Source organism: Chamaea fasciata, unplaced genomic scaffold (assembly GCF_029207755.1).
Source record: "Chamaea fasciata isolate MVZ Bird 193981 ecotype frontalis unplaced genomic scaffold, bChaFas1.0.hap1 SCAF_3, whole genome shotgun sequence".
NCBI lineage: Eukaryota > Metazoa > Chordata > Aves > Passeriformes > Sylviidae > Chamaea > Chamaea fasciata.
The window spans coordinates 60990506-61017931 of NW_027094088.1; the positions used below are offsets into that span (position 1 = coordinate 60990506).

Below are 27426 nucleotides of genomic sequence, written 5' to 3' on the forward strand. Positions count from 1 at the left end.
TCTGCCTGCACCAGCACTTGGGTCATGCTCTGTGATCTTTGCAGGGAGCCACAATATGATTCTTACTTATGGGGGCTGCCATCCAGCAGAAGAGCCTGGGAGATACGATCTGCATTTTTTTCTGCTGTTTGGGTGGCTAAAGGAGCTGCTGTGCTCTCTAGAAACAGGGGTTGCCTTTTCTAGAGTGATGAGACCTGCTGGAGATGCTTAGGAGTGTCATTGACACAGATACAAGAACATCTTACACTGTAGCCTAGATTTAAATGAAAGACAGGGGTAGCCTTTTTCCTTCTTTATTTTCTCTTTTTTGCATTAGCATAGACCTCTCTGCTGGCTGTTCTACACATAAAAACACAGGTCACAGTTAAGAAAAGCCAATCTTAAAATTTTGAAATCTTAAGAAGGAAAAGACAACCCCCCTCCTGTAAAGTGAACATAAGTAGACATGCATTATATAGGCAGGTTTCTGAACTCTCTGATGTCCTCCTGGATTTCTATTGCATTTCCTTCTAAGTAATTTAATTTAAGCCTTGGAGATGGAAGATTTGGATTCCTGTTGTGATTCTCTTTTTTTGAACAAGTACTTAAAAATAAAGCATTCTAATTTATTTTGTCAAATCAGAGTGAGTACAGCAGGCTCTGGTCCTGGGCTTTTACCATCCTTATACTAAAATCACACACCAAAATTCTTTGGCTTAGCCTTATCTGCAAAAATACTTTCAAGAAAATACTTAATATTCTTGTCCCTCTCCTGTGAATGCTAACAGCATGAGTATAGCACAGCTCTTTTTTCTTTTTTTTTTTTTTTTTTTCCCCTTCCTTAGAGTCCACAGGCCAACACCTGGAAATAAGGGATTTATCTCACATTTTTCTTTGGAGTAAACACTGGTGCCAGTTAATCTGAATAAGTGAGGGTGGTGGAACTGCAGGCTCCTGTAGATTTGTATATGAACACTAGATGATGCTATTTAACTTTTCAATCTCCCTATCATTTTCACATGTAACTGAAATAAAAATTATATAAAATCAGAAGACTGGACTAGAACATGTTTTTAATCTGCTGTCAAGTATGCACATACGCCAAATCATATCACTGAAGTAAAAAGTCTACATTTCTCTCCCAGTCAGCTGTCTCCGTCTCAACTGACAGATGTAAAGGGAGGGTGCATCTGATTTTAGGGCTTCTTGTACCAGACATTGTGGCAATGTGCTACAGAATGATTTTGAACAAATATTTAATAGCAACAATGGTTGCTAGCAAAAAATTTGGCAAAAAATCCCCTTTGCCCAGCAGTTTTTATACTGGACCAGGTATCACCTCTTTTGCTGCAGTCAGGATAATTCCTTAAACTGGCATAAACATCACATGTTGTACTTGGACTAAGTTAGCTTGGTTTTGGTCCAGATGAAACTTATGCTACCAGGTAATGTGATAGGGTACAAAAACGGTCTTTGGCTCAGAGAAAAGGCTTTGAAACAGATCTGCCTTCTGTCTTTCCTATAAGAAACAGCTAGCTCCTCTGATCTCAATGACCCTTGTATGTATGATGTCTCTACAACACAGTTCAAACACTGACCAAGTGGTGAATCCATGTTTCAGGGTGGATACAGTTACAGATACAAACAAGTCCCTGTCCAGACACAGTGAGTCTTTCATAATTTGCAGAAATATTGAAGGAGAGAATCTCAAATGTTGCTGCCTGGGAAGTTTCTAGCAGCTTCCTTTGCCCTAGGGAGTTTATGATCTGTGCAGTTTCCAGAACTCCTTGGTCAGAGGGCAGTACCCATGCACTAATGTGCTCACCAGGCAGCCACGGAAATAACTCTGTGTCATGCTCATTTCACATCAGTGGTGCAGGTCACCATTATCTCAATGGCTTGAATCAGGCTATTTGAAAGGGTAGTTGATGAGAGCACCCGTGCTTGAGTTACACTTTAAAACTGCTTGAAGAGATAGTTTGACCCTTTGCCAAAGCTTTGATAGCAATTACAAGATGCACACAGACTCCCAATGGCTCACAAAACAACCCGAAATGATGAGAGACTGTAACCACAGCAGTCATTGAAGAAGACATTTATTCTTGAAAGAGTGCTCAAGGAAAGTTTTCTCATGTGTCTTTTTGTGGGCTTTCATGGTAGTGAAACCTTCAGAACCAGAATTTCTGGTATTCAACCTATTAAAAGTATGGTAAATAAAATGAAAGCTGAAATTTCTTCTTCAGCTCAGTTAAGCATCTTTTAAATGATGATGGATTAATGGAAAGTGCATGCAAATGAAAAGTGGGTTAAAATGTTTTAGGATTTTTTCCTTAAAATAAATTAACTCAGTCATCCTTGAGAAAAATGACTTAACATCCCTGAGTTAGTCTGTTACTCATATCTCATTCCAGAACGAGATCTGAAGAGTAAGAGAGGAAGACATGGCAGCAAATATTATCATGACTTTGGAGTACTGTAACTGAAAGTCATAAGCCGCATGGCCAGCATTGAACAGGAGATGGGATGCACTGCTTGGCTCTGTGCCTGAGCACTGGCAGCTCCAGCTCAGAAGAGAGAGCCTTCCTTTCCAGTAACTACAGATTTCTTTTTGAAAGAAAAACTTTATTATAAACCGGGAACATTTGCTTTGCTGCATTAAATGATTTTTTTTTCTTAAATTTTTAAGTAATATAAAAATTTTGTAAATGCAAAGACAATTGATGTTTTAATAAAATCCATTACTACAATTCATTATTATGATTCACAGAAGTTCTCAGATTATATGAAGTATTTCAAGTGAACAGAACACTTTTTTTTCCAGTCATGGTGGAAACAATCAGTGACTTGAAAATATATGTTTATAGCAGTTTGTTTAGTAAAGCTTCTAAATTAAATCTGTCAGTACTCAAAATAGTGTGAAGAATCCTGTGCCAGCTTAAAGGAGACAATCAGCGAAATGTCCAAGTAATCTTAACATTGGGGATGGTCATTTTGATAACAATATGAAATTAGCCATTGACCTTAATGGAGCCAAGATTTAGTCCCAGAAGATTTAAAGGAATATGTCTGTATAGTGAGGATTTGTTGCTTCCTACACGTCTCCTCTACAGTTACAAGACAGCTTGGATTGTGGGAAAAGAGGGTGGGTTTGGAAAGAGTGGATCACAGCTCTTTTAAGCAAGTATGACTATATGGCAGGGTAAGTTTATGTGCCTTCCTTGGATTTCCTCCCTCAATAATGAATGAAACCAGGAGGGCATCCTCTCCTGTTTATATATCTCATTAATAACTGATTAACTCAGCCAAACAGAAAACACCTGGATTTATTGCTGACTTTGCTGGGACAGATACAGAGTTAACCTCACATTCAGACTCAGAACAGAGGGAGCAGAAAGACTCACTCTGCAGCAGCTTTTTCAACACAAAGGCATTACCTTAAGCTTAGGGGTCAATTATGCTTCAACTGTGGTCTCTCTGCACCTCAGATCAATAAAGGATTATCTCAGATCCGTCCTGCAACATCCTGATTCTCTGTGGGCAGCAGCATCAGCTGTCCAGGGTTTACATATTGCTGTGGTGATGTGACTCAGAGCCTGGCTGCAGGACTCCAGTGTCACTGGGACTGTCCTTACTCCACAAAGCTTGATTGTTTTGCTCCTAAGAGAATTGCACCAGGGTAGATGTGTTGTGCTGAAAAACATTTCTCCACAGCGACTCCAGACAAGACCAGGCCTTCACCACTTTGTCTCTGCCATGCTTTCTGTGAGATGCAAGGAGTGCAGGATGGGCTTAGGGTGGAGAAGCCCAGCATCTCCCTGGAACTTGCCCCTCAGGGATTGCCTCTGCCCATTCTCTGACATGCTGACACTACAACACACCAATACTGAATTTCCAGGCTCCTCCTTGGAAATACTCCTTCCTTGCCTCCCCCTCCTCTCCCTCCCCTGCACCAGCTCCTTGGAATTGAAGAGGGGCTGCTTGACGGGGTGAGGGCAGGTAAAGTCGCCATAGAAACCGCAACTCACTCTGTCCTCATTCGCACAGTGAGCGGCTCTCCTGCAGTCCGGAGAGGGCACAGAAGCTGCTGTAGGTACAGTCACAGCTGATCCACACTGTCTGTTATTTAAAACCCTCTAAAGCAATATCAGCATACACAAAGCAGCAGATTTGGAGAAAATAATTTTCTCACTTGCTCTTTAAATCAGAATCAAAATTCGGTGCCTGAGTCAAAAGCCCCGCAATAAATCTGTCATGTGTACTTCTCAATACACCTACAGAGCTTTTTCTGTGCACATGCACCAGCTGGAAAACCTGATATACTGATTTTATTGTTTCGATGTGTGCCAGAGTCACCTAATTTCTCTAAAAGTACTCGCGCATTATGTAAGAAGCTTGGAAATGATCCAGGGTGTAGAGAGCACCATAACAGGCCTGATAAAAAGCCCAGTAAATTGTTGAACAAAGGATGTCATTCACTGTTGATTTATTAATTTCCAGCTTGCCTAAATACAGTGATTTTTACAGGATTTGTAAGTGTGAATTAACAAATAAAATATCCTGTCATCATACACAAAATCCATTAAGACATAGAAATAAAAATTTTACTCTCGGAACTACTTATGTTGAGGTCTCACAGGTGTTTAGGAGAAAAAAGGAACAGAGATAAATTTGACAACATTTTCAAAATTTCCTAGGCCAAGAGTTATCTCTGAAAATTGCATTAAGCTCACAAATGATATGTACAAAATTCCACTGATCCTAAAATACAGGTTATAGTGAAAAAAATAACAGAGAAATCAAAGACAAAATAAAAAGAGTGATTATCCATAAGAAGAGGACAAAAAGGCAGAGAATAATTCAGGAGGTATCACAGGTGGAAAAGCAACTAATTATCTAACATCAGGTCTTGGAAAATCTAGATGGAATTTTCATCTGCAAGCCTATGTATATGGTAATATCACATGGTAATATATATGGTAATGCCACCTGGAAGTCAGAGAAGGAAGATAAGGTCCCAGCCTAAACAATTATGCACATCCGTAAGTTATCAAAACAAGCGTACCAAATTAACAGGGAGGAAATAAAAATTTAATTAACATTAAATGAGGAGTAAATGAAAACATAAAACACTCTCAAGCCTCTCAGCTAACAAAATGCGGACTGTTTATACACCTGTTTCATCACATCTTCCCTGCCTTTTCAAGATAAGGACCTAAGGCCCCTGGCATTTGAAGGGAATTGGGCATTCTAGTGCCTACAAATAAATGAAGAAAAATCACCTACTGTGAAGCCCCATGGAAAGTACTGCATTTTGTTGGTAACCAGATGCATGAGACTAGGATGGCCCTGCTTCCCCCAAACTCTCTTTAGGCACAGAGGAAGGAGTCTGCAAACCCCCTAGGATGCTAGAATCACTGTTTTCACTTGCTTTAAGCTGTGGTGGAGCATCATGGGATAAGAAGCTCTGCAGTCTGCTCAAGAAAGTCACAATGAGGACTTTAAAGATTAAGATAGACAATAAGACCAGCTTGTGGATCACCTCTCAGTGCAATGCACAGGTTGTGGCACAGCTTACCTGTCGGGAGGCAGCAGGGAGACCCTGGAATACAGCCTGTTCATGACTAATTTCTTTTAAGACCACCCATTTTAACTCTGATATCACCTGCAGTTGATCATCTGCAACAAAAATACTTTATATTTGAAACCTCTTCCTGGAAAAGCTGCTTGAACACACTGTGTGAGTGTCCAAAGGAATATTGTTTACCTTCAGCAGCCAGTGAGCATGCTGTATAAAATGCAATGAGACGCGGTACTAGACAAATTGATCTAGAGGAATTCCATATTTTGGCTTTCATTCCCACAGTCTTAGCTATAAAGTTTCCTTTACTGTTCCTCTACCATTAGCCTCAGTAAATAATCAATGAGGTTTAGATACTAATGCAATATATAGACTATGCAGATATATGCACACATGATAGCATTTATGCAAGTTTACTGTAATCTTATCCTCTGAAGAAGAGGATAGAGAAAGTAGAATGGCAGCAAACACAGCAATACAGAGACCTTTTTCAGTGTCTTAAATTCAAATCTGACACTTTAAGAAAAATAATTCTAGTAACATAAAGTATAGCAATTCTAGGAGAGACAGAGACTGACAGAATTTTTTTCATCATTAGAAATGGTTGAGCAGTACTGGCCTGTTTTAGGGCATGTTCAGTTCTGTCATCAGCTCTGAACAATAAGTACAATTGATTTCTGTAGGAATAAAAACCAGGATTATGAAACTTCCTGAAGCCTTTGGAAAGGCTGAATGAAATGTGTGATAGCAAAATTAGAACTAAGCCTTTATTTCAAAAGAACTTAGTTATTAAAAGCAACAGACCTAATTTCACCTGGTTTTATTCTGCATTGGTGGAACAAAAGATGCCTCTAATTTTCATCACAATTTAAATTTTTTGTATCTTCTTACAATCTTGTGAGTCTGTGGATCCAGTGAGATGTTTGAATGCAAGGGTTAAACCAAGAAAGGTATGACACAGTGCATGAGATCCAGACTTCCTGAACTGGGATTTATGAAAGCTGAAGCTGTTTCCTTTACACAGTAGTAAAAGGCAACATGACCTACTTCTCCCATTGGAATGACTTGGCAGGGAGGGTGCAGATGGCAGTGCTTTGGTGGGGCATCCTGTCCCCTTGGTAGGTAGGGTCTGCTGATGAACAGAAGGTGCAGCCTCAGTGTGTCATGCTATAGATGTCTCTGGCTGAGAAGCAGCTGTTAAGGAGTAGGAGGAGGAGGAAAAAGGAGGGAGAAATGGCCATCAGACCACCATGATTTTATATAATGATCTGGCCAAACAGGTATGTCAAACTGTGTATCTTTTAACAAATGATTTGGTGCTGTTATTTCTCTCCTACTGAGTTGTATGGACTTAAAATATTTGGGGTTTAAGTTTGTTAATTGAGCCAAGTGTTATTCCTATCTAACATCAAGGTTTCTTCTTTTTGAAGTATGATGATTTGGTGCTGTACAATACTGCTATCCAGTGTCTCTGGAAAGCTTTTCCATTTACGAGTAAATAAGAAAATAGAATGGTCATAATGTATTCATTGTTTATTCTCAAATTACCTTTTGAGGTGCTTAGTCAACGTATTAGAAACTGGTGAATCAAAGTCTTAAATTTTTTTTTTTTTTTTTTTTTTTTTTTTTAAGGACAGAGAAAACAGGCCTTAGCCTGGGGTATAATTAGTTCTGTCCAGCACATCCTCCTGGGCAGGGAGATAAACTGCAGCCTCTGCCAGCTGGGGCACTGCCAGTACCATGAATTAGCACAGCATGCTCCAGAAGCTTCTCTTTCTGCACCAGCATAACCCAGCGTATTCCCAAGAGGGCAGAGGAGGTGAGTAAGCACGTGGAGAAAGTACAGCAATTGTGAGCCACCCAGGCATTTTCCTGGAAAAGCATCCTCTCCAAGCCACTTCTGAAATCCGTTATTAAAATATTCTCTACTGAAAGCCAGGAGGTCGTGCTTCGGTCACACTTTTAGGGTGTTATGTAAAGGGATTCTCTTCTTAACTTAGGAAAAGAAATTTATATGACTTAAACTAAAACTCGGCTTGGAGGAGAAATTCTTCCTCTCCTTTCTCATCCTCTACTTTCATCTCTTGCATAACTACATACAACTTAATGCAGTTGTAGGCTGAACACAAAAATGTGTCTCTACATGAGCAAGCAATAATGTGGACTAGAAAACAAGGTATTCATGTATCTAATTTGAGTCAAAACAATTCTAGTTATCGAAGGCAAGAAAGTAATGAAAATCATAGGTATGCTCTACCAGGATGAAGCTGGTTGCCAATGCGCTGCACAAAAATAAATCAAAGGCAGAAGAATGAAATAGAAATGAAGAAAACAAAATAAGGTGGAAAAGAGAGAGGGGCAAAGCTAGAGTGTGTTACTAACAGGATAAGAATTGTCATACAGAGCCAGATTTTTATCTTTACTGATAGGTGTCTGACTGTGGTCAATGGTACATGTTGGAAGAGAATGCAAAAACACATACTAATACCTCTTCTAGACCATCTCCCAGATCAAAAAAATAGTCACAGGAGAAGTGGCTTTTGACCCTGTTTGCCCCCTTTTGTCTCCAACTAATTTTTTTTCTATTATTTTCTTCAATCACTTTTTTAAATTCACGTAGACCTTTATATTTGCAACACTTTGTGTCAGGGAGTTGAATAGTTAAACCACAAGGACTGTTTTCTCGATTTTTGGAATGCATCACCTGCTTGTTTCTTTCCTTCACGTCTGCATCTCTGCACTATTTGTGTGGGAAGAGACTGTGACTAACAGTGAACCTTTTACACTTGTTTACCTTCCTTACTAAAGATTGTAGGGACTTGCACCTCATTTCTCCTCAGTCACCCTGTCTCCAGTCTGAAGACTCCTGCCATACCTGGTCATTCCTTGAGCAGAGACACTTCAGGCCCTGGCCACTCTTCCCTGAGCCCCACCCCTTTCCACCATGCCTTGTTTGAGATGGGGTACCAGAACTGCTCTCAGTAATCATAATCTCTCTGCACCATGGAAATATACAGGACCACTAATTATATTTTCTAGTTTGTTCTCTACTTGTCACAAATAATTTCTAGTATTTTATTTCCATTTTTCCCTGACATTTGAGGCAGTGTATTTGTACAACTGTTCTGCACCATGTCAGTGATTTATTTCTGAATGACAATAGTCAGCTGAGAGCCCCTTGTTTTCTCTTTCTTTTTAAGACCCTTCCTTTCTGTATTATTTCAATCCACAGGTCTTTAGAGACTCTACAATAAAATCTGCCCAGAAATGGAATTTTTAACTGTATTAACTTTTATATACGGGTCTCTTCATACTGCACTTACTCAAGGGTAGATATAATTATTGTATCTTTTAAATCATGATCTATTAGTACTAGAAAATGCCCACAGAGATCTGGACAAAAATTTCCTAGAGGAAATACATCTTATATTAGAAAAAGTGTACTTTAACTTGTGTTGATTTTATCCATTTCCCCCAGAAAAATAAATGATATGAGTAGAATATTTTTGTGCCCATGTCAACTTTTATAACTCTGTCAGCATTGACACTTAGACAGAATAGAAATTTTGAGAATTAAGTCAACCATCCCAAACCACACTGAGAAATTGGCTATTTTAACCACTGTAAGATTGATCTTTACTATCAGACACATGGCCTGACAATGTAGGTGAAGATAATCTGATGACCTGGTTTCCATTTGGACACTACCACGAGAAAATAAGAATCTGTATCTTTCCAAATGCATGATCAAACTTGTTGTAGGTGGTATAAGATGCCATCACATCACGTAATTGTTTTCTGTAGAAAGTTCATCCAGGCAACTCACCCACCAAGAGAGCAGAAAAGGTGGTAAATAATGATCAGTACTTAAAAGTAGGGACTGTTGTGCTTATCCTTCTGAATGATATTGTGTAAATTAAATGTTATGTTGTTGTGATGACCTTAATACTTCTATTCTGTATATTTACTGAGATCAGGACCTAGATGTTCTAGCAGAATCTATCTAGTGCTTTCATAGGAAATTTTCTCAACTCCAACTCCAGAAATACTTTTTATTTTTGTTCCTCATATTTTCAACCAATTATTCTGTTTACTTGGTATGATTGCTGCTGTTTTTTATGAGTTTCAAAGGCTTAAAAATCATTAAATATTAATAATTTGAAAGTAGCTTTTTATCATCCCAGTGATTTTCTTATTCAGCATTAATGTTCCATTTCCTATTTTCTGATTGTCCTCAACTCATCAGGTCTATATATATCCCGTTCATGCAGTTCCAGGGCTCGAGTCCAGAGAACATGCACCTGCATGGCGGGAGTACCTTCCTGCATGTCAGATATGTTGGTTTGTTTGTGTTGAATCCTGCTTGGCACATCAGGAGAGGTGTAGAGGACTGTCACGAGAGGGGTAGCTGTAAAGGGGGCAGCCTGTCTCCCCTGAGCTTGCCTTTGCGCAAGGACTGCACAAGAACCTCAGAGTCAAGCAAACATGTACATGCAATATACAAACCCATGCACGTGGATGTATATTTTGTAGGTGTGCTAGCACATATGTATGCACACACATTTGTGTATGTATGTGTGCACACTGTGTATGTGTACAGACGGTTTGTATATAGACGTATGCATGTATGTATATGCTGGTATACCCCTGGGCACGAAATCATCACTTAATTATCCTTCGGGAGGAGTTTCCAGGCAGGAAACCCACGGCTGGAGGGAAGTGGCCCCCGCCCCGCCCGCCCGCCGAGAAGGTGCTGCCGGGGCTGAGGAGCTCCCCCGGCCCTGTCAGCTGCTGCAGGAGGAGGGGGAGGGACCCCAAATGCAGCACTGCTCCCCCTGAGGCTATTCTTGCTGAGTGTTCACACAGACACAGGTGGCTCCGGGACGCTCCCACACACAGCCAGCACATGGCAAGGGTCCCTCCTCGGAGGGAAGGGGAAAGAAAGCAAGCCTTTCCCCCGTTTTTCTTTGTAATTAAGAAAGACTTCAAGCGCAAAGTCTTAAAAGCCTCCTGAGGTGCTTCAGAGCAAAAGTAAATTCACCTCACGATAGAACAGAGAGGTAAAACAGATTTGCCCGCGACACGAGTAAAGAAAGGATCAGTTAGTCCCTGCGTTGAGACGCGTAAATAACCCCAGGGAATGCTCTCCACCAGCCCAGAGACCGGGCTGCCTTTGTCTCTGCCCCTCCGGGCGGCGGCGGGCTCTTGCCGAAGGGGCGCAGGCGAGGGCGGCGAACAAAGGAAAGAAAGCTCTGTCACCGCAGCCGTGCCCGTACAGAAGGTGCCCGGCATCCCTGCCCGGCCCGAGCAGACTCCCCTGAAGGGGACGCTAAATAATTGATCATAATCTATCGCCTGCACGCATTGGGAAGAGAAAGCGGGCGCATCCCTTGTTTGCAGCCTGCTCCTTCCCTATTTGCTGTCATCCTATTCCACCATGTGCAGATAGATGAAGGGACGTAATTCAGCCTTCAGGCCTGGGCGGGGTTCTCGCCGTTTAATCTTCTCCTTTCTCTTCCCTTCGCTGCTTTCTTCCCTCCCCCCCCCCCCCCCCCTTTCCGTCTCCCAGGCTCAGTGAGGTCAGCTCATGAATATTGCTTCATTTTCCTGAGAGGCTCTGGCAGCGGCGGGTACCTCGTGTGTGGTGCCCGGCTCTCCGTGCATGCATTTCGGCAGCCGGGCAGCGGACAAAGTGGTGGTGAGTAATGCAGAAGGCTTTACATCCAAGCCTTTTTTTTTTTTTCTTTTTTCTTTTTTTTTTTTTTTTTTTTTTTTTTTTTTTTCCCCCAAAGGGAGATATTACTCCTGAGCCAGATGCAACAAACCTACCAGGTATGAGGGAGGACCTTCAAAAATCCTCTCCGCTCCTTTAAACCAGGACAAAAGGCAGAAGCACTCCCAAATCTTAAACCGCGTTTGCGAATTCTCGGCGGGGCAGAGGCGGGCGCCCGGTGGGACGAAAGGGCCAGGGCCGGGAGGATGCCCTGCCCGAAGTTCCGGGCACGGGAGAGCCCCGCGCCGGCGCATGGAGCCAGCGGACTGCTCCCTTTTGTTGCTTCCATTTATTTACTCCTTTTTCCGCCTGGACAGCTGTTCCCGACAGGAAAAGCTGCGGAGACGCCGTGTCCCGGCGCCACGTGGGTTTGACTCTGGGGAGAAGGTCGAGCTGTGGAGTTTTGTGAGGACAGAGATTTAGGTCTTGGTCTCAAACGGGGCTTCCGTTGTGCCACTTAAAAATGTATATAAATGCATGTCTGTCTGTCTGTCTCTCTCTCTCTCTCTATCTATCTATCTCTAAAATCAGCCAACTTAACTGTAGGCGGTAGCCGAACTTGGATTTTGGAGCATGCAGGGTAGGGGTTGTGTTCTGGCAGGTCGCAGTTGAGTGTGATGTCTTAGTTCTAGTTAAAGTTCCCTAAAAGATTCAGGTACAGCATAGGGTTCCTGATGATAAATTTGAATTTCATTTCTTATATTTCATACCTGTATATCTCCAAACAACGGTAGGATGGGAATTCTGTTTGTGGTGGCTAATAGAAATGCAAAGCAAATCTGTTATAAAGTGCTGTCATACAAGTTTTATAGCTCTACACTCCCATGCTTTCTTTTTACTAACTAAGGCTTGAGAAGTGTCTGCCAAATTGTGTCATTTTGAGCATTAATTTGCAGAATATTGGTTTAAGTCAGGTTATTAATGACAGTGCGTTTGAGAGGAAATGATGCACTCCTGCCAGTGAGAGCAGAGCAAACACAGCCTCATTGTCTAGTATGTTCCAGGGAGTAAACCAATTGTCAGGGCACGGTATAGTCTCTACGTTGATTTTGCCCAGTCGTGCTTCTTTCTTTATTCCCTGTTCTAGCAGGGAATGGTTAAGCCATGTTCTAGGAGGGAATGGGCAGGCCATGTTAGGAATGCTGTCATTTCTGCTGATGCCCATGTCTTCTCCCTAAGGAGAGTTGAATAAAGGCTGTGTTAAAACAGGTTGTGGATCATAGCCATTATTTTCAGAATATACTGGGGACATTAGCAGCATGATATGGCTTTTAACAGCCCTTTTTCATATTCTATTGTGGTCATGAAAACTCTGGTTGTGTCATTATAGGGGTAAATTGCCAAGTGAGCATCCTTCAGAAAATGCCACATAACATTTTGTTCTGGGTTAGGGTGTATTCCTTGCTTCCTCTGTTTTGAAAATCTGCATATCTGAACCTATCGATCAGCATAACTGGTAACAAACATGAATCGGTCTTAAATTCTAGCAGCACCTCTGGGTAACAAACCAGGGCAAATGTGTGTTTAGAAGATGATTTGCAGAACCCCTTTCCTTTATGACCCTCGATTCCCGAGTCACCTTGCCCCGGAAGAGTCGCTGTCAAAGCTGAAGGGAAATCTATAGTTGCTTCCACGTGTGCAGCCCTTTGTACGGTAGCTTTCCCCCACTCGTCTGTCATAGACATTGGGACGAGGCCTTTTGCCAGGCAGACTAGTGTATTAGCAACCCAGGCTTGGTGGTGAGGACAAAGGGAGAGAGAAGTTTGTGTGCGGAAGGAAATTCATCCCTGGTGTAGCAGCCCGGCGGGCGAAGGTTCGGCATCGGGGCTGGGGAAACGCCCCTAGGTGAGGGCGGAGTGGGAACGGGCCTCAGCCGAGCCCTTCGGGCGCTTCCACGAGCCGCTCCGGTTGGCTCTGGGCTGCGGCCACGGCCAGATTCTCCCCGGCCGCTCCGGGGGACCGCTCCTCCCGCAGGTGGGCGCGGGTCAGGGCTGGAGGCCGGCAGGGCTCCGCGGCGGCGGGGAGTGGGCAGGCTGGCCGCCGCCGTGACCGGAAAGCCCGTCTCCCCGTCCCCATCCCGACCGCTTCTCCTGTTCTCCCCCCAGCTCTCGGGGCGGCGGCGGCGGAGGAGGCGGAGGAGCCCGCCGGTGATGGACGCGTCCCCGAGATAGCCGCCGCCATGAGCCAGCCGCCTGCAGGGGGCGCGGCCGCCGAGCCGCGCCTGCATCCCGAGGGCAGCAGCGGCAGGAAGCAGCCGCGGGCATCCTCGCCGGCCCGGGCCCGCGACACCGCCCCGCGCCCGCCGCCCGGCGCCGCCAAACCCGCGCCCCTCGCCGCCAAAGCCGCCTCGGCGCGGCCGCCGCCCGGCCAGGGCCCCCGTGCCGCCCGCGGCCGCGCCGCCGAGAAGCCGGGGCGGGGAGCTGTCCAGCCCGGCGCCGGTGCTGAACCGCCGCCCGCCGCCGCCGGGAGAGCAGCGGCCGCCGCCGCCGCCGAGGAGCCGCTGCCGCCGCCCGGCGCCGCCGAGGAGGCGCCCCCTGTAGGGGCCGGCGGGGGCGAGCGGGAGGGGGCGGCGGCGCCGCCGCCCAAGCAGTGGCGGGGGAAAGCGGGGCGGTCCCCGCTGAAGGGCGCGGGGGAGGCGGCCCCGGCGCCTCCATCTTCCTCGGGCGCGGGGAAGGGCCGCGGTGCGGCGGCGGGCGGCGGCGGGTACTGGAAGGAGGGATGCCTGCAAAGTGAGCTCATCCAGTTCCACCTCAGGAAAGGGCTGGCGGCGGCCGCCCAGATGCAAACCAAGGGCAGCAACCACAGCAGCAGCAGCGGCAGCGCTTCCTCCGCTGCCTCCGCGGCCGCCGCCCCGGCCGAGCCTCCCCCGGCCGCCTCCGCCTCCTCGCCCGCTGCTATGGCGGCGGCCGGGGCGGAGGGGCTGCGGCAGGGCGAGACGGAAGGCGACGGCAGGAGCTGCGGCCCCGAAGGCACCCTGAGCCCCCACCTGCAGGAGGAGATGCAGGAAGAGATGGAGAAACTGCGGGAGGAGAACGAGAGCCTCAAGGTGAGGGGCCGGGGCGGCGGCGGGGGTGGGGGAGAACCGGGGCCGGGCGGGGGCCGGGCTGCCTCTCGACGGGTGGACCTTCCCGGCCTCCCTCTCGTGGCAGGAGGGCTGGAGGCAGCGTTAAGATGGCTCTGTCGTGGGGCGTGCGGTCAGTGCCACATCCCTGCTTCGTTGTGGTGGTTATAATGAGCTGGATTGTATTTACCTGCCGTCCCTGCGGGGCGGAGCTCCATTTTGGCTGCCTTCCCCTATTTGTGCTTTTAACCTACCTGTTGCGTCCCTGTCCCCTTCTTGCCCCCATGCCAGAACGAGATAGATGAGCTGAGGACAGAGATGGACGAGATGAGGGACAGTTTCTTTGAGGAGGATGCTTGTCAGCTTCAAGAAATGCGCCATGAACTGGAGCGAGCCAACAAGAACTGCCGGATCCTCCAGTACCGGCTGCGTAAGGCTGAGCGCAAGAGGCTCCGCTACGCCCAGACCGGCGAGATCGACAACGAGCTCATCCGCAGCATGGAGCAGGACCTCAAGGTACAACAGACATGAGCAGCTGTTGAGGGGAGGGGAGCATCTCAGATAGAGACACAACCGTGCTCTTGGTCCTCATGACTCAGGTGTTTCCACCCATTCTGCTGTGCAGCTCGTGGAATAGCCGTGGCCAAGATATTCTTGGTAATATGAACCCTTAGTGTATGTAGACAGGCTATTTTCAGCTTCCGTCCTATCGTTTTTTGTAAAGGTAATGTGCAAGGAGTTACTCAAAAGCAAATTAGGAGGTTTTTTTAAAGGTTTTGGACTCTATGATGAATGCAAAACATACCCTTCCACTGCAAATTTAAACCTACCTTGCCAAACAGCCCCATTGACTTCGAGGGGACTTTGTTACTCTTAGTGAAAGATTTTAGGGGTCAAGCAGATTGAGTACTTGCAGTCCCAACACTAAATCCTTACTCTGTTGCCATCAGTAAAAACTGCTGTTATGTTCAATGAATCCAAGGCTTTTCAGATCCACCTGAAACCTTAGACATAACCCATTATATTTCAGTGTGTCATCAACTGCATTTCACCCATAAAATCTGAACAAACCACAGCCTCTTGCTGTGGAATAGTTTCAGTCCTTGTTTAAAGATTGTCATTGGTAAAATACCCATCATGTCCATTCTAGATTGGTCCAATTGCAGAGAAAAAATGCCTTTCTTAACACAGTTGGAAGTTTAATTTCTGCTTCCATTCACTAGATATTGAAGGACTCCTGCTGAGTCAGGACACCCAAACATTATTCAGTTGACTAGTCTCCCAGTCAACTGACCTTTTCTCATGAAAGTGCAGACCTCTGTATAGCAAATGTGAGCTTTACTGGCCACACTTCTGCCTAGGACTCTAGTTACCTATGGCACATGGACTCTGTGGGCACAGTTGAAAAGGTGAATTTAATGCATGATTACGAAGGTTATTTTTTAACTTCTTTCTGATAAATATGGTGGATCAAGAGCATATTTTTCCCAGGCCTGGTTTGGATCATCTTTTCTGAAAGTTTTCAAGCTTGTCATCACTGTTATTAAAATTTCTATTTGATATTCCTTTTCTATGCGTATTCAAAACCCACTTTTTCTCTTGTGGCTGTGACAGTCCTATAAATACAGGTGCTCATGTGGTTCTTGGCAAAATAGAGTCACACTGATCAGAAGCAAAATTGCCCCCTATTCATGAGGATTTCTGTTTGAAACAAGGGATATTTTGCATGCTCAGGATGATGCTTAGGTGACCAGTTGAGACCCACACATTTGCAGGCAAAATTTTAAGGTGGGCCTTCATATCCCAAGTGAATTGTGATTCCAGTTTATAGAGTTGGCTTCTCTGTTGGCTCAGTGTTACTTTTATTAGCAAGTCTACAAATGCAGGCTAGGGAGGGCACCTCTGCTGAGGTGCTTGTCTGCCAATATAGGAGATAGAAGCAAAGGCCTTGGATTTAGCTGAACAAAGAGCTTGCTTTAATTAGCATTTCTCCCATGTGTTTCCCAGTGTGACTGACTCTTTGGAAAGGAGCAGTGTTCTTGTAATATGTTCTCACCGTTCATTAATGTGTTCTGCTTTGGAGTAGAGATGAATGTCTAATGCCAAATTTCTGCCTAATAGAGTTCTAAGTGCTGGCTAACCATAATTATAACTCGTGTGTGGTTTTCTGTAGTGTTTCCAAGTCCTCTTCTGAAGAAAGACTGTCCAAATTGACACTGTTCATTTTGCATTGTTCATTGCACAATATATTAGGGAACCTGATCCTCAGAGATACAGTCTTGCAGCTAGCTGTCTTAAAATGTATCTCACATATGCCTGTATTAAAATGTATCTTGCATAAGTGAGTGCTATTTCCATGTCATCTAGAATGCTCTGTATTTTTTCCTGCATTAATAGCTGTTCCACCAAATTTTGTGTCAAGACATTAGCTACCAGTAATGATATTACAATTTGATTTTATTTACTAATCCAGACTGTATCTATAGACTGAAGACAGGTTCCATTAGGTTGCTGTTTTAAATATCTCCAATGATTGTCCATTTACTTTGGTTGGACAACCAGATGAGCAGTTTAATACTACTAAGTGTAGGAAAAGGCATCAAGTCAAAGCCCTGTGGTGTGTTTCTCAGCTCATTCTGCAGTCTCTTTGGACTATGGTTATAATTAAAATTCCCCTCCACTCACTCTTTCTGTTGGGCATTATGTGTCTTGAGTGCAGTGGGGGAGGTTATTGAATGATTTTGTGCTACACTGCAGTGTTGTATCTGTAATTCACACACACACTGGGTTTCTTGTCAAGGCAGGCTGAGTCACTAGCTGCTGCTGATTTCTGATAGATTGGATCTTTCTAGATGCTTGCTTACAGATATTATTTTTTCTCTAGAGTTTTTAGTATGTCAAAGAACTTCTGACATACTAACATAAAGATGGTTTGAGTGAAAGCCATGAAGGACAGCTTGTTGAACTCCCCTAGCTAATGCTAAGTAGGATTAATTATGCTTTCCACTGTTCTAAATAAAGCAGGAAATGAGGCTTTTCAAACTATGTGTATGTGTGTCTAAATGACTGTCAACACAGTGATTAGTGTGTATTTAAATATTTTTGATATGTGATTATAGTTTCTGGTGGTTTCACAAAATATAGTGCAAGTGGCTTGTAGGGCAAGATTATCATTACTCTTCCTGAGAAAGAGGAATTAGATATTGTCATAAGCCTTTTAACTCTATTCCTGTGAAAATGCATTAAAAAACCCCAAACAACCAAAAACCTTAGTGTTTATTTTCACTGAAAATATCAGACATCATTTGTATGAGCACAATGTCCGTAAAAAATGGGTTTTGTTCATATTTTAGTCTTAAAATGAGCCAATAGTAGTAAATATTTTCATTGATTGTCCACCAAGGAGAGAGAAACTAGCAGAGTCAAAATAAACATGTCCATTTGCAGTCACAGGTAGACACAGGTAGGGAAGGCCTGGAGAAGACAGGCCCTGCTTTTAGATGCTGTTGCATGTCAAGTATTTGAAGGGTATGTGCTTTAGTGTATTGAAAAATATAAGCTAGCTGGAGTTGAGAGCAGACAGATGATGCACTGTCTCCAGGAATAGTGAAGGTTCTGTTTAACTACTGATGTGACAGAACCTAAGATGGAGTTGGGGTTTAATGTCTGGTGTGGTTTCCAGTGCAATCCATAGGGATAGTGTACCATTTTTTGGAAGGAATTGGCTTGAATTTGGAATTATGTAGAATTCTGTCTGTGGATGTTGTTGTCTACCTGTTTCCTTACATACCTCTTCCATCAAAACACCCAGAATTAACTTCTCAACGGTTGCTTAGGCACTAAGCACTGCAGCAGTGAAATTTTTTTAACCTTTCTTGTGATATACCATTTCATTTAGGTTGCAAAAGATGTATCGGTGAGACTTCATCACGAGTTAGAAAATGTGGAAGAAAAACGTACTATAACAGAGGATGAGAATGAAAAATTAAGACAGCAGCTTATAGAAGTTGAAATTGCCAAACAAGCACTACAGAATGAACTGGAAAAAATGAAAGAGGTTAGTGTTGCTATTTACTTCTACACCAATTATTTGAAGATCTTAGATTCTTACTGATGAACTGTTTTTGTTTTACAACTTGTTTTGGGGGCAAGCAATATGGCAGTCAAAAGTTGAAAGTTGCAAGGACTGCTAAAGCACAACTTGATGGTTGTGAAGCTGAGAAGAAACTGAAATATTTGGTGTTTTCCAGACAAAACAGGAATCAAGTGGTGCATTTTTTTCCTCTCTCTCTACTAGAAGTGAAATATGAAACTAGTGGTAATGAGTTCAGAGGCTTTGATACATTGTAACGACATAAATATTCATACAAGCAGTGTGCTCAAGTGTGTCAGAGGCATCTAACTTTACAGATGATGTTTCCCACAGGCTTTTACAAGGACCAGTGGTTTTTCCCCTGCTAACTACTAGAGACTAGCAGGCACACTGAGACTAGGAATCTAGCCGCTTCCCCCTCTTGTTCAGTCTTGTTCAGTACTTCTTTGGACTACTGGGGAGTGAGAGATTCTACCTGTCTTTTCAATTTAAGCATAATTTTTCATTGTATCTAATTAATCTTCAAAATTAGTCCAGCTGCCATTATATAGATGCAAGATACTGTGCCATTAAGTAGCAGAAAATTGCATTACAGCAATACTAGCCAGGCTGACAGAGATAACAAAGCAGCAGTAAAAGGAGAAACTGTTGACTAAGAATGACTTCTCAGAAGAGATTTCAAAAGCAGCTCTCCTGTTTCCTATTCAAGATTTAAAATTCAATGAATGCCCCCAATTTTCACTTTTAGGAATATTCACTAGTAGTAACATCAGTGGCTTTGATCTTGTATGAAGCAGAAGAGATGTATTTCAGTTGTCAAGAAAGGCAGGAAATTTTCAGTTGCATGATGTTTTGGCATTTTTAGGAACTGCAAATGAGTCCTTTAAGTTATGTAGTAATAAAAATATTAAAATGTTTTCTCTACAGAAACTGAATTTCTAGCATGTTAGTAGAGGTTAAACAGGTGGTTTCTTCCACCTTCTCCTGCTTTCCCAGATAACAGCTGATTTTAAAAGGGCATGAAAAAAATCTGAGCCTTAGTCAGGTTTCCCCCCATCTCCCTGAGACTTCCACCTTCTGTTTTCTCTCTGGTTACTGCCATTAAATAGAGCTTGGTTTCCTGGACTAACCTCTTGATGAGAGCATGATATTTCTGTAATTATCCTTATACCTTGTCTTTAAGATTAGCTTTACTACAAAGTTTTTGTTATTCTTGTCCATTCAGAGTCTACTTTCTTTTAGGTTCCTATCTCTGGTTCCTCCTCCTCTCTAATAGGTTATAAGGCTGTAAAATTCTTTTGGCCTGCTTTTTTGAAGCATCTTCTGATTACAGTGATGTTTAGTGGCAATTTAATAGTTTGTGTTCATTGATATTAAGCCAGTTAATGGACTTCTTCATCCCTGTCATCACTAGTCACTTTCTCCTTGTCGTGGTTCTTCCCTCTGGGCCACTATGTGGAACTACGATTCTGTTGCTCCCACACTGCTCTCCACTTCTTTCTTTGGCTTAAGTGTTTAGCCCTTTCTGTTTCTGCTGCTGGTATCAATGAAAGGGTGCTGGAGACTCCAGAAGAGATGGTGTCATGTTTAGGGTCTCTGTTACACAATAATGGTTTTCATGAAGCTGCAGCAGATGGATGATCCCCAGTGGCACAGAATGGGGGCACTGAGCCAGAATGAAAATGTGAAGTAAGGCTTGATACCATAGTAGGGGTGGAGTGGACAAAGAGTCAGAAATACATCCTTATACTGAAGCAAGGAGAACTGCCTTGCACAGTCATTATATGTGTCATCATAATTAAGCAGGATTTATGTATTTATAAGCTGCTGAGTTGCTTTCAGAAGGTGAATGCTGCTTTTCAGGCCAGGACTTTCAGCACAGCATGGGGGAAGTTGGAGGATAGTTCAGGAGGTGCAAGTCAGAGAAAAACAAGTTTGAGGCAAAGCCAAATTGTTATGCACACTGCAAATATACCATGATTTGGGGGACCCATGGAAACATTCTGGTAAAGAATACTAAATCTTACAGAATAGAAATTTAGAATCTGTGAAGAAGATATGAAAATGTTAATACAAAAACAACCATGAAAACAACCGAAAGCAGTCTGCATTAGAATTTTTCTGTGACAAATAATTTTTCTTCTTCTCTGGCAATTGAAGGTTTCATGAATTTTAAATGTCATTGTCAGATATTTATAATGTTAATTTTCTGTTTGCTTGTGAGTTATTTCCTCTAATTTTATGGTTTTACAACCCATTCTCATTTCAATACAGCCACTATAACCAATGGATACTCCTGCTTAAGGGAGTTCTACTCAGCTTAAATTGAAATATGGGGAAGACCTTTTTTCTGGATTGTAATCTTTGCTTTATTTGCCTTAGAATTAAGGGGAAGGTATCTCTCTAAAGACAAACATTTTTGTTTCACAGCATAGTAAAAATGCTTGGAGATGTAATGATTGATTTCTGTACTTTTGTCATCAGATGTACTGCAGAAACCCAAACATTTCCATTCTTAAAATCTATTTATGTACAACTGCCATGTGAAATTTCTTGTTCTTTTATAATGAACAGTGTGAGATAGCAGAGAATTAAAATAAGACTTAATAGAAAATGTAAGAAAGAAAGCATAATTTTTTGGTAGGTAGTCTCTAGGGCAGGACCAAAGCCAAAGTTCTCTCTATGTGGATTCTCTGTTGTTTCAAATAGCAGGGACAGTTGACTGAAAACATGTAGAAAAGATAAAAGCTAGCAGATGTGTTGGTTTAGAGTCAAATCTGGAGTTCCCCAGCAAACATTTGGGTGAATATAGCCATGTGAATGTATTTGTCCCTTAATATAAAGAGGTAATTGCTATTTGCCTTCTTGATTTGGAGCTTTTGGAAAAAAAATATGATTAATTCCACAACAAGTTAGAAATTGTTGTTGATGTCAGCAGAGGCTTGGAAGCATCCAGGATTTGGAAGGTGTTCCAGCTATGCATACATTTTCTATCAGTTACTTTTTCTTTCAGTCCCCCAAATTGCAGCTATTTGGTTGAAAGATATCCCTGCATTTGTCCACATAGACACACAAGATTTTTAATCTGTGTTGGTTTTATCTGTAGCAGCTGCTGCTGATTTCTTCTTTAATGTTGCTTGCTGTCAACTTGTCTTGGTTTAGATAGACAGGTATCTGCCAGGGAGGGTTAGAGTCTCCCTTGAAATGTAAGCCCCTCTCCCATTTTCCAAATTATTATAAATTTGCAATTAAAAGGCTGTCAGGTAAAGATTTTAGGAATAGGTATAGCAGTTCTTTACTAGGGATATAAAAATACAGATGTTGTAGTACAGAAGAATAAGCAAGCAAGCAAACAAACAAGAAATCCTAGAAAACCCTGACAGAGTCAGAAATACAACCTGACATCCTGTTGGTCAGGGTGTTGGAAGCAGTCCAAAGTAAGCCCTCCTGAACTGGCAGATGTGGTTCCGTTGGAGTAGAGATGGTCCCATTGGAGAAAAAGTGTCCAGTAATGGTGAGATGGGTCTGGTCTTCCTGTAGGGATCCGGTGGAAAAACTGGATACCTAGTGGGACTGTGGTTCCTTTTAATCTAGGTTAAGATGGTTTGGCTCCTCCTCCCTGTGTGGAGCATCTTACAATAGTGCAGTGTAATGTGTAATGTCATTGATGAGCTCTTAATGGTCCATTAGCAGAAGACATTCCCATGGAAGTAGTGAAACAATGAAGAGAGATAAGTAGCACTCCACCATTTGATAAGCGACACTGACTCATTTGGGCAAAGATAAGCAATTCTGCTCCACCCAGATGAAATAGAATAACATGTTCTTTACAAAACCCACGACACAACTGTATTGCTTTTTGAGAAGCCAAACACAAAGTAGAGGAATTATTTCCTAGCGGAAAAGAGAAACCAGCTAGATGTAATTTTTCAGATACTAAAAAATTAACGTGGTAATAATAATGAACATGTTGTTCATTGATTAATTAATCATTAATTTGTTGTTAACAGGTAAAGCCTAGTTAATACTTGTAAACCTTTCTGTTATTGTGAACTAAAAATTAATTTGTTTGCTGTAGCTATGTAGCAAACACCCAGTTAGTTGTGCTTTAGTGGTTTGTTGTGAGACAAATGAAGCAGGAGGAAAATATGATTGATGTACTGGGCCCTGGGCTTTACAAATCCTCGTTGCAATGCAGACATGCAATTGCAAGAAGCACAGTGTTTTTTGGGGACGTGTGTCTCTCTGGATGGGTACAGATTGCTCAGCTACTGCTCCAAGCTGGGCAGATGCCAGGCAGGTCAGTTCTTACAGCTACTTTAGGGTGATGTTGTCAAGCCACCATTTTCTTCTTCTAAACACAGACTTTTAGCTCAGATACAGAACCTGTGATAAACATGGCACATGAACCAGAGATGTCTTTTGTCCCTTCAGCTCAGACTGCAGACAGAGGAGTCTATGCCTCTCTACAAGGGCCCGTATTTTGCTGTAGTGGTGCCTGTCTTGTCAATCTGGTTCATACACTGCATGGAAATGGAAGAAGGCAACACCATCTGGGGAACTGGGCACTGGAGCTGGGAGGATGAATCTGAATTCTGTTCCTTATTTTGACACTAACCTGCTGTGGGACCACAGGAGAGTAATTATGCTTTTCTGCTTACTCTTGCAACTTTTGCCTGCCCTGTGTAAGCACGGATTAGCTCTTTATACATTACTGAGTGTTCAGGCTTCATAGACATCAGAAGGACAGCTGGAAAATTCACCACAAAAGCTGCTGTAAAAAAACCACAAACAACTCCAAATTCTCCATGCCCCACCCCCACCCTGGGGAAAAACAAACAAACAAAAAAACCAAACAAAAACTCCAAAACAAAACAACAAAAAACCCCCAACCAAAACCAAAAACAAACAAACACCACCACCACCACCCCCCCCAAAAAAAAAATCCAGTACCCTAAACCCACCCCCACCCCCCCATACCTGAAACCAACAAACCCATGCTGCAAAAGATCTGGTAAAATTCTTTCCCAGTCCCCTTGATCACCAATACCAGCTTGCCTCACCTTTCTTGGATGAAAACTCAGTATCTCTTCTTTCTAGTAACCCTTTCTTTCTTTAAGACCTTTCCCTTGCCATTTAACCTCAACCACTTATTTCAAGTCTTTCTTCTGTAACTCACAAAGTCTCACATTCTCCAGATTCTTTCTCTCAGTCTTGATCCTGTGTCTCCTCCTTCTCCTTCTTCTCATTTTCCCTTTTCTCTTTTCCTTTTTCTTTTTCATTTTCTCTTTTTCTTTTTTTTTTCTCATTCTCTGCCACTTTCTTATTTTCTTTTTCTTTTTTACTTTGTCTCTTTTTATTTTTCTCTTTTTCTTTTATGTCTGAGAGTAGTGGTTGTTTTGCTGTCTTCTGATTTCTAAGTCTCAGTCTTGTCCTTCTCTCCCACCATTCCTTCCTTCCCTGCATCCTTCCAACTCTTCATGAGTGTCCCATCTCTATTCTGGATTTCAAAAGTTTTCTAGTTCATTTTGCTGTTATTCTGCTTGAAATATATTATCCCCATTTCTTAGCTACAGCTCCTATCTGCTGTGAAATTTTTACTTTCCCACTGCTTCCTCCACCCCCTCATGCAAATCTGTCAGCTTCCTTGGTTTGTTCTGTTCCTTTCCTTGTTTCGAAGCCTTAGCTCTTCATTTTTGCATCTGGACTGAGAGCAGTGGAGGATCACTCGCTGTGCTAGGAAACAGCAACTGTATCACTGTGAGCACCCTTAGGAAGGTTTCTGGTTCTAATGCCTGGCTTCAGCTTTATCCAGAGCCTCATGGAACAACAATTGCAGGGCTAGTTAAGCTTTGTCTTCTGGCCCTGGAGTTGGAACATAATCTTTCAGTTGGAGAAAATGTGCAGATTGATAGCTGGTGGTGGGAGAGGGTGCGGTAATTCATAAATACTGAATTTTCAGCAATTCAAACTGGTAAGCTGCAATAAATAATTACCTGTTAATATATAGGAATGGAAAGTTTCTAAAAGATTATGTCATCCTTTTGATGAATTAGGAAAGTATGAGGTATATATTGTATATAACCACAATATGTTCCAGAAGAAAGACTTAATGGAACGTCTCAAGAGAACAGTTGCTAGAATAATTTACTATGAGCAAACAAGAATATTCTCATCTGAAAAAGAGCTGAATAATTTGCTGAAATTTCCCAAAATATTAACAGATATTAACTTATCCCGGGACAGTTGCTTGGTGGGAAAAAACCTGCAATGTTTAAACTGTAACAAAGTTGCAAGAAACTGGAAACAAGTCTCATAAAGACTGGTGGTTTGCAGCATTTCCAACAGGCAAGGCAACAATATCCAACAGTAGCATTACATTTTTGAATACTTCCAGAACTTTCTCATCTGGTACTTGTCTTTGTCCCTTCTCTCAGGACCTTAAACTTCATCTCACAGTCACTGCTGCCAGTGCTACCATTGACCATCAAACCTCTGACCAGTGATTCCTTGTTTGTAAGAGGTCCATCAGAGTAATTGCCACAGCTGAATTATTAATCACCTGTGGCAAAAAATTGTCTTCAATCCATTGCAGAAATCATGTGACTGCTAGTTGTCTGAAAAATGCTTCGTCTATTTGCCCTTGTGCATCAGAGGATCCACATTCCAGAGGATGCTCCTCTGTCCTCTGATTTTTGTCCGTAGCTCACAGTTGGCCCATCACCTGTCACAGGACACAAACTGAAATTGCACTATTGTTCTTAGAGCGCAACCCTTCTTCCTCACCTTCAGAGTTTTCATCAATCCATTGCTGCACTCAGGCATGTGAGCTATCCTGACAGGTCTCTGTGATTCCAGTGGAGTCATTACTATGTGGACGTTCATGGATTTCTAGCTTCTGTTTGTTGTCCATGCTCCATGCATATGAAACACTGGAGCTGGATACTTGGTTCTTCTGCCTTGAAAAGGAAAGTTTAAGTCTCCTCCATCATACAGTCTCCCAAGCACATAATAATTGCACCTCGAATGTTCATTTTTTTCTTCAGAGTTAGAATTGAAATATTTCAAACAACTGGTATTGGAGGGAGCAAGGTTAAGCTGAGTAAGATGAGAGGCTGCTGTAGCTGCTCATCCTCACAGGCTCAGTGCAGTGAAGTGGAACTCTTTGGAGAGTTACAGTAATTTACTTGCTCCGGGCACCAGATGGCAGCAGGGGAGGATTTAATAAGACTCTCACAAGACCAGTTCCTTCCTTTGTCTTTTGGATACCCAGTCCTAACTATCAGCAACACTTACCAACAGTACCTTAAGCAGAGGGTTTCTGTGACCTGGAATTTCAGTTTGTTGTCTCACTAAAATTAAATTTGTTTTGATGAAGAGAACAGAATAATTATAAGACTTTTTAAAAAGAGATAAGGAACAAGTATCTGCCTGGGTTTGAATGAGAAAAAGAAAAAAAGTCCTCTGTCTCCAAGCACAGCTCAGTGATTTCTAAGCACCACATCCCAGCAGATGCATAAACCCAGTCTGACCTGCTTGTGTGGTATTCTGTTACCTTTGGTATCTTGCCCAAGTATTTTTTTCCTTTAAAAACAGTACTCAGCAGGGATGCTATTCACAACCTGTGAGGGTGTGATTTTGACACTTGCTCTGAGCACACTGCAATTTCACAGGGAGTGGGATAAGCAGAGTTTGCTTTGGTTTGGTTCTTTGAAAGTGAGAAAGTAATCATAATGGAGAAAGAAATTAATCTCTCTGTAACTGAATCTGTTGTAGTAATTCTCTGAATATATCATGCCACAAACAGGGAAAAAAGTGCATTTGAGAAGCAGCTGACACTTAAACTTCATAAAATTAGATTTTAATTATGTATCAGCCATCAACAATTCACATGAGCCATTTGCTTCAGGAGAGTTACTCAAAATTGAATATAAACAGCCTGATGGTCAATAATAATATATTCCAAAACATAGGTAATAAATAGGGAATGATTTCAAAGGAATAAAGCTCCATAAATATCTTATTGTGAAGAGATTTTGTGAGTAAAGATGCCTGGTAATGATATTTTTCAGTCATTGAAGTTGGTGTGTTGCTTTGTAAATTTTTGTTGAATGGTCTTAAAATTTACAAGGATTTGTAAAAGAAGTTGGCAGGATTGATGGCTGATAGGGAAGTAATAATGAAGGAGTGGCAGCTCTAGTGGAAAATAGTATATGTGGAATTGGTTTAAAACAGAAACTAATTTACCAATCACAAAATAAAGACTGATCAGTTCTTTTGAATTCATAAACATAATGCTGCTACTCTGATTTCATGGGGACCTGAGAGTTCTTTCCTGGTGTCAGAATCTTATTTTATTTTCCTACATCTCTGTGATAGATAGCAGCAGCCTTAGATTTGCAAGCTCTCTTGTCAAAGGAGTTACTGATATTATGTACAGTCTTCCAGTAAAATTAGAACTCTTTGCAGTAAGGTGTACTTGAAAGAAAAAAAAAAGTAATGGCCATCTTAAAAAAAACAAAGCCTAACTAGAACAGAAGCATAGAATAAACCCTGAGCTTCCAAACACATAGAAACTGTTTGACAGAAAAGACATCAGTCCCAACATTCTGATCTCAAGCACCTGAAACCTTTTTTTTTTTTTTTCTTTGGATCATTCTTTTCAAAGGTGTTCTTTGCTACAGAATCACTTCCAGCAGACAAAAACTATATATGTAAAGTAAATCAGGCTAAGGAAGGACCCACATGCTGACAAGCAGTTGCTGACATATCCCTTAGATGGTTTTGGCCTGGCTCAGCTACCACTGCTTCAGTGCTTGGGCATGATTTGGGGTCTAGCCTGGGTCACAGCTTGTTACTGATCGACAATTTGGATGTGATCCTGTTTGTTTGAAAGGAAGCTGTAGGGAAGTTTAGTTGTATTGTCATCACAACTGAAAGGA

General features: G+C 42.4%; 1 protein-coding gene across 5 annotated transcripts in view; it reads left to right on the forward strand.

Annotated features, from left to right (window-relative positions):
- Positions 1-11180: 11180 nt before the first annotated feature.
- The window catches only part of MTCL3 (MTCL family member 3), a 32003-nt gene continuing 15757 nt past the window's right edge, over positions 11181-27426 (forward strand). For all 5 annotated transcript variants that reach the window (XM_066179216.1, XM_066179217.1, XM_066179218.1 and 2 more), the window contains exons 1-4: positions 11181-11255; positions 13436-14376; positions 14683-14907; positions 18290-18448. In XM_066179216.1, coding sequence (XP_066035313.1) covers positions 13510-14376; positions 14683-14907; positions 18290-18448 — 1251 coding nt within the window. In that variant the 5' untranslated portion in view covers positions 11181-11255; positions 13436-13509. The remainder of the gene's footprint in view (positions 11256-13435; positions 14377-14682; positions 14908-18289; positions 18449-27426) is intronic.